Source organism: Pristiophorus japonicus, unplaced genomic scaffold (assembly GCF_044704955.1).
Source record: "Pristiophorus japonicus isolate sPriJap1 unplaced genomic scaffold, sPriJap1.hap1 HAP1_SCAFFOLD_801, whole genome shotgun sequence".
Taxonomy (NCBI): Eukaryota; Metazoa; Chordata; class Chondrichthyes; family Pristiophoridae; genus Pristiophorus; species Pristiophorus japonicus.
Genome location: NW_027254720.1, coordinates 436 through 10,662, shown reverse-complemented (window position 1 = coordinate 10,662; position 10,227 = coordinate 436). Strand labels below are relative to the sequence as shown.

Sequence of the window (10,227 nt, the reverse complement as noted above, 5' to 3'; positions counted from 1 at the left end):
ATTATATACTCAAACATTTCAGTTTGAATGTACGCCTTCTGAGGCTGCTTCTGTCACATGCCTCAAACTGAGTTCTTCATCATCATCATCATCGGTGGTCCCTTGAACGAGGATGACTTGCTTCCACATGAGTTCACAGATGTTTCAATGAAGGACCCAATGTTCCAGTCCTGAACTCCAATTGAGCGGATGGAAGATGCCTATGCATGGATTTTTTTTAATGTGTGGTGACCGTTGCACATCAGCCACCACACAGGCTTGACAGAGCTAGGACTTTATCCCGTAGCAAGGGTTAACCAGGACGTCTGGAGACCTGCTCTGCTGCACGGACCTAGTGAGCACGCATATCGCAGTTTGGGCAGGCCCCCGGGCTCTTCTGGGCCCCTCACCCTCATTTGCTGCACCTCCGCAACGATCTCTCGCCGCCCCTCCGCCATGATCCCTCACCACTCCTCCAACACAAAAACACTCACTGCACCTCCACCACAATCCCCCACTGCACCTCCACACCAAACATGTGCCGAAACTCTCACGATCGTCCACCAAATCTCAGCCACGATCCCTCATCACTTGTTCGCCCCGGTCAGTCGTCGCAAGTCCACCACGACCTTCCCGCTCCTCTGCTGTACCAGGGCCCCACCGATGCTTCTGCCCACGCTCTGAACGGCGACCTGGGTCCTCATGACGTCACCCAGTCGCCCACCTCGAAGCCATCGCACATTTGTGTCATCTCGCTGGAAGCTGCAGTGGCATGCTCCAGCTCTTTTTATAGCCCCGACCTGCGGAGATGTTCTCGCAAGGTCGGGGTAGCTCACGATGTCCCAGGGTCCGGCGCTCCTTTTATAGCCCCTGAGTTACATGATATAGCAAACTGAGTTACATGATAAATAGCACTTCTTTCTCAGTATTTTTGCATTTTCAGCATTGGCATCTCTGTGATTCTACCATCATGGTCATCATTTCATTTCAATCCTGTGATGTCCATACCACATTTCATCTGCGGACTGAGAAATTAAACCAATGTGTTGATTAATTTTCCTGTAGATTGCAAGTGCCGGAATCTGTCACCCAGATAATCTCGTGATTGAATAAAACTCATAACTCAGCTGTCTGAATCAAAAATATCACGTCATAATCACCGGGAAACGAAATTGATGCCCTTAAAGCTGCTATGGTTTCGTTTCTCGGATCGCTGGTTGGTTTCACTGAGAGGTGAACGCCTCGGCACTCGCCACTTGCTTAGCTGTCGTCAGTGAGATCACGCCATGGAATTTCTGTTCTGTAAACTGAAGCGACCCGTGTTTTTAATACTACAGCCAGGTAATTTTAAGCGCGCTTTAAAATTCATCTTTGTGCTCAGTCACAGTATATGACAGACTTTTTTTCTTGCCTTTCAGTCACAAAGCTTTGGGTTCGTTGCTTTTTTCCCGTTTGATTAAGTGTGTGTCGTTTGAAATATCTTGACAATTTACCCTGTTGTGCTCTTGTTTCAGCAGTGCTGTTCTTTCTGGGCGCAGAAGCTGTGACAGAAGTGTTGACAAGGTTGGGTGAAAGAGCAAAGTTGCCCTGTGATGCTCGGTCTAAGTCTGCAGTTGAGTACCGAGCTATCAGCTGGTACAAGGTAAAGAGTTTTACTGTCGGGTTTAAGGGTACATTTAGACTATACCCGTAGGCCTAGAAATTCGTCTCGGGCGATGGGGTAAAACGGGCGGTATCAGATCGTTATACGCAGCACCTGATATTCAGTTCCATTGCAACTTCAAACCATATATTGATTTCAATGCCGTGTCTCTCGGTGAGGTACCGGTATAGCGCAGCCTGTGGAGGAGCACAACTTGGACTCAACTTCTGGATTTCTGCGTTTAGTTGCGCATATGCCCTGTGGAGGAGCACAACTTGGACTCAACTTCTGGATTTCTGCGTTTAGTTGCGCATATGCGTACTCCAGATTTACTCCATAATAAAGGTCAGTGCCTCCAGGGAAAAGAGCCATACAGGTGAATTTCCTGCAGTTATCCTGGTTCAAAACAGGTGTAAAATTTAAGCCCAGAATTTTAGGTGCAGCAGGAACGAGTCAGTTTCTGGTGTTTTATTGCCATTTTATGATCTTTAAAAAAAATCTATCTAAGGAGCAACAAGGGGCAGAAAACATTGGTGGGAGTTGTCTATAGGCGTCTAAACAGTAGCGGTAGTGTAGGGGACGGCATCAAACAGGAAATTAGAGCATGTAACAAGGGAACTACAGTAATCATTGATAACTTTAATCTACATATAGACTGGAAAGGCAAATTAGTAATAATATTGTGGCAGATGAATTCCTGGAGTGTGTACGAGATGGTTTTCTAGACCAATATGTTGAGGAGCCTACTAGGGAGCAGGCTATCCTAGATTGGGTATTGTGCAATGAGAAGGGGTTAATTAACAGTCTTGTTGTGCGGGGTCCTTTAGGGAGGAGTGACCATAACATGATTGAATTCTTTATTAAGATGGAAAGTGAAGTAGTCCAATCCGAACAATCCTAAATTTAAACAAGGGAAACTACAAAAGTATGAGGAATGAATTGGCTATGATAGATTGGGAAGATTCATTAAAAGGCATGACGCTGGATAGGCAATGGCTAACATTTAAGGAATGAATGCATGAATTGCAACAGTTATACATTCCTTTCTGGCGTAAAAACACAAAAGGAATAATGGCACAACCATGGCTAACAAAAGAAATTAAGGATAGTATTAGATTCAAAGAGGAGTTATACAAAGTTGCCAGAAAAAGTAGCAGGCCTGAGGATTGGGAGCAGTTTAGAATTCAGCAAAAAAGGATCAAGAGGTGAAAAATAGAGTATGAGAGTAAACTTGCAAGGAACATAAAAACCAACTGCAAAAGTTTCTACAAGTACGTAAAAAGAAAACGATTATTGAAGACAAATGTAGGTCCTTTACAGACAGAAATGGGAGAATTTATAATGGGAAACAACGAAATGGCAGAACAGTTAAATAAATAATTTGGTTCTGTCTTCACAGAAGAGGACACAAATAACGTCCCAGAAATGCTAGGGAACCAAGGGTCTAGTGAGCAAGAGGAATTAACTGATTATTAGTAAGATATTAGTAAGAAAATAATGCTGGAGAAACTAATGGGACTGAAGGCCGATAAATCCCCAGGGCCTGATGATCTGCATCCCAGAGTACTAAAAGAGGTAGCCATGGAAATAGTTGATGCATTGGTTGTCATCTTCCAAAATTCTACAGATTATGGAACAGTTCCTGCAGATTGGAGGGTAGCAAATGTAACCCCACTATTTAAAAAAGGAGGGAGAGAGAAAACAGGGAACTATAGACCGGTTAGCCTAACATCAGTATAGGGAAAATGCTAGAGTATTATAAAGGATGTGATAACGGCACACTTAGATAATATCAACAGAATTAGACAAAGTCAACATGGATTTATGAAAGGAAAATCCTGTTTGACAAACCTACTGGAGTTTTTCGAGTATGTAACTGATAGAATAGATAAGGGAAAATCAGTGGATGTAGTGTATTTGGATTTTCAGAAGGCCTTTGATAAAGTCCCACATAAGAGGTTAGTGTGCAAAGTTAAAGCACATAGGATTGGGGGTAATGTATTGGCATGGATTGAAAATTGGTTAACTGACAGGAAACAGAGAGTAGGAATAAACGGGTCTTTTTTGGGGTGGCGAGTGGGGTACCATAGGGATCAGTGCTTGGGCCCCAGCTATTCACACTATATATAAATGATTTAAACCAAATGTAATATTTCCAATTTTGCTGACAACATAAACTAGGTGGGATTGTGAGTTGTGAGGAGGATGCAAAGACGCTGCAAGATGGTTTAAATAGGCTGAGTAGGTGGGCAAACACATGGCAGATGCAGTATAACGTGGATAAATGTGAATTTATCCACTTTGGTAGGAAAAATATAAGGACAGAGTATTATTTAAATGGTGATGGCTTGGGAAGTGTCGATGTACAGAGGGACCTGGGTGTCCTTGTACAACTGTCATTGAAAGCAAACATGCAGGTGCAGCAAGCAGTTAAGAAGACAAATGGTATGTTGGCCTTCATTGCAAGAGGATTTGAGTACATGAGCAAGGAAGTCTTACTACAGTTATACAGGGCCTTGGTGAGACTGCACCTGGAGTATTGTGTGCAGTTTTGGTCCCCTTACCTAAGAAAGGATATACTTGCAATAGAGGGAGTGCAGCGAAGGTTCACCAGACTGATTCTTGGGATGGCAGGACTGTCGTATGAGGAGAGATTGGGTCGACTAGGCCTGTATTCACTAGAGTTTAGAAGAGTGAGAGGGGATCTCATTGAAACATATAAAATTCTGATTGGGTTGGATAGACTGGATGAGGAGAGGATGTTTCCCCTGGCTGGGAAGCCTGGAACAAGGGGTCACAATCTCAGGATACAGGGTAGGAAATTTAGGACAGAGATGAGGAGAAATGTTTTCGCTCAAAGGGTGGTGAACCTGTGGAATTCTCTACCACAGAGGCTGTGGAGGCCAAGTCACTGAATATATTTAAGAGGGAGATGGATAGATTTCTAGACACACAAGACATCAAGGGGTATGGGGAAAAAGCGGGAATATGGTGTTGAGATAGAGGATCAGCCATGATCATATTGAATGGTGGTGCAGACTTGAAGGGCCGAATGGCCTCCTACTGCTCCTATTTTCTATGTTTCTATCTCATGGAGACCTGCTCTGTATTTTCTCTTTGAATGCATTTTCATGACATCAGTATAGGTCACATAAAAAATTATAACAGTCACATGTTCTTAAACATAGAGGCCATGAAATTTAGCCGTCGAGTGCCGGCCTGTTTTTCAGGTGGTTAGCGGTTTACTAAGTCTCCAATATGGTGGGCAGGAAGCATGCGGGCATTTCATGCTGGAAGGGCGCCACCCACCATATTGGTAGAAGCGATTGCGCTGGCAGCAGGCGCGTCAGCAGCATTCTGTTTAAATTACCCGTTTTCCATGGTGCTAACCAACAGCGCTATTTAAAGGGACCATGCAGTAGTTGCAGGTTAGTTGCAAGTTTATTATTTCTGGCATAAAAACAGAAAATGCTGGAAATCTCAGCAGGTCAGGCAGCATCGGTGGAGAGAAAGCAGAGTTAACGTTTCGGGTCGACAGCCCTTCATCAGAACTGGAGAGTGTTCGGAAAGAACACATTCTTAATCAGCACGGGAAGGGGAAAAAAGAACAAATAGGAAGGTCTGTGAAAGGGTGGAAGGCAGGAGAGATTAGAGAGTCAAAAGGGATGATGGGCTGAATTGAAATGGTAATGCCAGGAGCTAGAAAAACATTAGTCAAGATAGGGTATGAATGACAGAATAATGACCAACTGCCATTAGAGACGAGGAGAAAAAAAGAGAAGAAACAGGCTCGGGTGGGGGGGGGGGGGGGGGAGGGTGGGGGAAGAGTGGTGGGGGGGAGAAGGGAGCCAAAGATGGGTAGCTGTTACACTCTGAAATTGTTGAACTCGATGTTGAATTCAGAGGCCTTTAAAGTGCCTAAACGAAAGATGAGGTGCTGTTCCTCGAGCTTGCGTTGAGCTTCGTTGGAACAGTATAGGAGACCGAGGACGGAGAGGTCAGAGTGGGAATGGAGGCCATGTTAATCACAGCGGAGGGGAATTCTCTGTTGAGGAAAAAGGAAGACATGTCAGAGACACTAATGTGAAAGGTGGCATCAGAGCAGATGCGATGGAGACGGAGAAACTGGGAGAATGGAATGGGGTCCTTACAGGATACAGGGTGGGAGGAAGTGTAGTCCAGGTGGCTGTAGGAGTCAGTGGACTTATAGTGGATATAAGTCTCAAAAGCCTATCCCCAGAAATGGAGATGGAGAAGTTGAGGAAGGGAAGGGAAGAGTCGGAGATGGATCATGTGAAGGATGAAAATTGGATGCAAAGTGAATAAAATTTTCAAGTTCAGAGCAAGAGCAGGAAACAGCACTGATACAGTCATCAATGTACTGGAAAAAAAGGTGAGGGAGGGGACCCGAGTAGGACTGGAACAAAGAATGTTCCACATATCCCACAAAAAGGCAAGCATAGCTAAGACCCATGCGCGTTTCCATAGCAATTTCTAGGCATTTTTTGCGGTGTTCTATCACTCTGGAAAGGTCACTTTACATAGAAAGCTTTTGCATTGTTATTGCTCTTTGCCTCACAAATAGTCAGGCTGCAGGGATGGGTGGTCTGGTAGGCTGCCTTCAGGAATAGCAGACAAGAAGATGCCACAGATCAGGAGATGCTGCTTGAAGAGTGAAGAGGAGGGCACTGAACAGGAGGAGATATCCACAGAGGTCTTCTCCTACCTCAACTTAACTGAGGAGCAATGTCTCAGCCACCTTCGCTTCAGCAAGGAGGCAATCGCCGAGCTATGTCACTTGCTGCAGCCACAATTCCAGCTTCAAACCAGACTTTTATACCACAGGCTCCTTTCAGGATGTAACTGGTGACATTAACAGCACCTCCCTGTTTGTAGTGCACCGCTACATCAGGGAGGTCACTGAAGCTCTCTACACCAGGAGAAATACATCTCCTTCCCTATTGACAAAGTGAAGTAGGGCGAGAGAGCACTAGGTTTCACATACATGGCAGGCTTCCCCAGGGTGCAAGCTGCTATTGACTGCACACATTGCATGCTCCCCATCACCAGTCTGGCATCTTTATTAATCAAAAGGGATGCCACTCTCTCAATGTACAACTGGTCTGCCTGCTATCCTGGCAGCTGTCATGATTCATAAAAGCCCACAACGGCAATATGGCAGTTGAGCGAGCTTCTACATCAGCAGTTTGACCTGCCATACTTGCCCTATAAGCTGCCATGACAGCAGTTTGCACTGCCAGGGAAGCTATCAGAGTTGTTATAAGAGGCTCCATCATGGTGGCTTACACTGCGGCGCTGATGGAGCTGATGACTTAGTCCATGTTGGAAAGAATAGTCTACATGCTCGGCATAAAGCCTTGGGACAAGTTGACGCTGGACTTCTCCATGTACCGTGACATTGTGCGCAAGCTCTCTGGTAGGTTGCCCAGCCCACCAAGCATTTCCCGGTGTATATCCGTGAGCCTTCTTTGGTAGCCTGTGTCCTGAAAATCAGCAATTGAGTCCTCACAACTAGTGTGTGACCTCGCCCTCCAGTGAGCTGGCACCTATTGTGTCCCATCCCCCTTCTCTAGCTGCTGCACACTTGTGCCCAGTGAGTCACCATGTGCCCATCCCTCTTGCCTAGCCTCTAAAGTCCCAGTCTCTAAAGTCAATATCTGAGCAGATGCACCTTCAGGAACACTAGCCTCCTCTTCATCTACGAGCTATTGGGCCTCGACATTCTCAGCAGCTGAAATGAAAGAAATGGACAAGGGTTAGCTTGTGGTGTGAGAGAGATCAGAGAGAAAGCAGTGGCTGTTGAAAGTATGTGCAACTTGTCGTGCAGTATGTGTGGGGTGAAAGAGAAGTGAGAAGAGACAAAGAGGATTAGGTATAAAGAAATCTTGTGTGACTTCTCCTCCAGCGACGCCTGTAGTCACGGCCTTCAGTCTACACCTTCCCGTTATAGGCAGGAGGCTCTCTTGAAGAGGGTGTCGATGGGTGCTCTTCCTCCTCCAATGGTAACCTGTTGCCTGCTATTGTGTGTGACCTTCACCTGCAAGAAAGAGTGAACTATGTTAGAGAGTCTTGTGAGGAGTTTGGAGAATGTGACTGTCATGCTGCAATAGCTGAGAGTGTGAGCTGTGGGTAAGTGAGGGTTGTAATAGTGATGAGAGTAGTGCAGTGATTGCAGGGAGAGTGCAGGTAGTGGGAGAAGGCAGTGTTGAGAGTGCTGTGCGTGTTGTAATTAATGAGGCACTGAGTGGTGCAGCTGTGATGAGAAAGTATGGAAGCAGTCTTCTCGCCTTAACAATTCTAGTTAGATCATTTTTCCTGCATTGCAACCATGTTCTTAGGCCAATGCTCCTGGCATTGACATTCTCAGTGTTCTCTTCCCACTGCCTTCTGAGCAGATGCCTGGAGTGCTTCCTGCCCCCTGAGGGGTGCGTAAAATGATGTCCCTGCCTGCACTAAGGCTTCCAATATTGTATCAGAGATCCTTGGGGCCTGCTTGCTCGCTTCTTCAACCATTTCTTCCGAACTTGCTAGACAATTTTTTCAGCCAGAATGCATCACCCCTTTAAGAGGTGCTGGCTGCCTTTAATGAGTACCCTGGCATCCCGATAACGGCTCCGCCAATAGGTATATAGCCAATGAATAACGTGGGTAGCGCTGACTGCACGCACAAATAATTCTGATCAGCAGGCAACATGGATATTGTGTGCTGCCTGAATTGCTACTAATTAACACGGGTAATGGGCGCGATCTGATTTCTCTGCATTAGTGCTTAATGTGCGTGAATGATAGATGGCTTGAAACTTTCATACTTAAAGGAGGAATATATGGAGTGAGTTCAGCGTTTTCTTTGACCCCGATTTTTCTCATTGATTTCTTGTTATACCCATTTTTACATTCTGGCATAAGTTAACTGACTCAAATTGTGACTCAAATTATTTGCATTCTGAAAAGAATGGGACATTTTAGTCTGGGATTTTAGTTTTATTTTGGTTTCCATTTCTCTTTTGACTATTCTGACCTTTACCCAGTTTCCATGAGTAAGCCTATTCAGTGAGTGTTAGCAGGCCTTGAGCCCATTATATTAGACTGGCGCTTGAGTGCAATACTGAGGGAATATGACATTGTCGGAGGTGCTGCCTTTCGTCTGCCTGTTCATGTGGATGTAAAAGACCTCATGACTTTTTTTTTAAAGAAGAGATAACAAACATCTCTCAAATAACATACCCAAAACATATGAACTATTCATCATCTGCTGTTTGCTGTATGCAATAAAATAACAACTAGAAAATCTTGGCTGCTAAAATGTAAGGGTCGTTTACTGTTCCAGCTGAGCCCTGGGATGTTTTACATCCTTTAATTTAATCTTCATTGCTCCATTAAGTTGAACACAGTGAACAAGAGTTTTAATAAAGCCATCTGAATACTTGGCCATGTTCTAATTCACCCTGAATCTAGTACATTCTACAACCCAAATATTTTCACTGTAATAACTAAACTATGACTGCATAAGCAATCTAAAAATATTGTGTGTGTATGTGTGTGTGTGTGTGTGTATATATATATGCTGTGTTTTGATGTAAATTGTTGGCAGTATATACATTGCAGTATATCCATTTTAAACAATGCATTCTTCAGTATCATAATTAACCTCTTCCTGACTGTCAATTTTGATTGAGTTTACTGTAGTTCGTCTTCACTAAAACGGTGAAAACCTGTGAGTTTAAACAAAATCAGAATTTCTGAATTTGAAGATGTCAAAAATATTTGTTGAATATATCAAAAACAACAGTTTAACTCATTTAAAAAGCCCTGGCTAGAAGTAGAGCTATAGAAGTAGCATAGAGGTTAACAGCACAAGTGGAAGCTACATAGCCCATCATATCTGAGCTGGATCTTTGCGAGAGCAATCCAAGACTAATTCCATACCTTTGCCCTTGGCCCTACAGCCCTATATCTACCTCTGAATCAAATGTTTATCTGTTTTTCCATGCAATGGTTTCAACCACAAATACTCCCTGTCGCAAATGCTCTCTGTGGAAAGAAGTAGCACTGATTGATTCTCCCTGATTTGTGTACATTTTAATATTTTTCTAGGTAGCCGATGATGGGCTCAGCTTATCAGGAATTGTTCGAAAGGATTTCAAAGAGAACATTGCCAGGAGCTATCTGGGCTTCACTGGGTCGGTTGAGGTAGCTTCTGCTAATCCCTATTTCCTGACTATCCACAATATTTCCAGTGAAGACTTGGGAACGTACCAGTGTTCCTTGTGGGCACCGCTTGGAGAACAAAACAAACAGGCAGATGTGAGACTTCGAGAAGTGGGTCAGTATCTTATTAAAAGTTAAAGTTAGCACATGGTTAAAAGAGCAGTACTGTATATTCTCACTTCCATTCCTTTTTTATCACATCGATATTGCAGGGTAGAGTTTATGAATTCGCACCCCTGGTACAGAGCTTTGCAGGGTGGGAGCACAAATCAAGAATGGTTAGAAATTCGGCTCATGGAATGATGGAAAATCATATGCAATGTTAGCTCTACAGCAGCTTAAAGAGGAAGTGTTTACTTAAAGAGGAATTTCCATAT

At 44.1% G+C, this 10,227-nt stretch overlaps 1 protein-coding gene across 1 annotated transcript; it reads left to right on the top strand.

The window, feature by feature from the left end:
• Positions 1–1,265: 1,265 nt before the first annotated feature.
• Positions 1,266–9,965, top strand: LOC139257125 (CD83 antigen-like; the record flags this gene model as incomplete). Its single annotated transcript, XM_070874393.1, has 3 exons — positions 1,266–1,320; positions 1,494–1,621; positions 9,737–9,965. Coding segments are annotated over exons 1-3 (412 nt in total), but the record flags the coding sequence as incomplete, so codon positions are not given.
• Between the last annotated feature and the right edge of the window lie 262 nt (positions 9,966–10,227).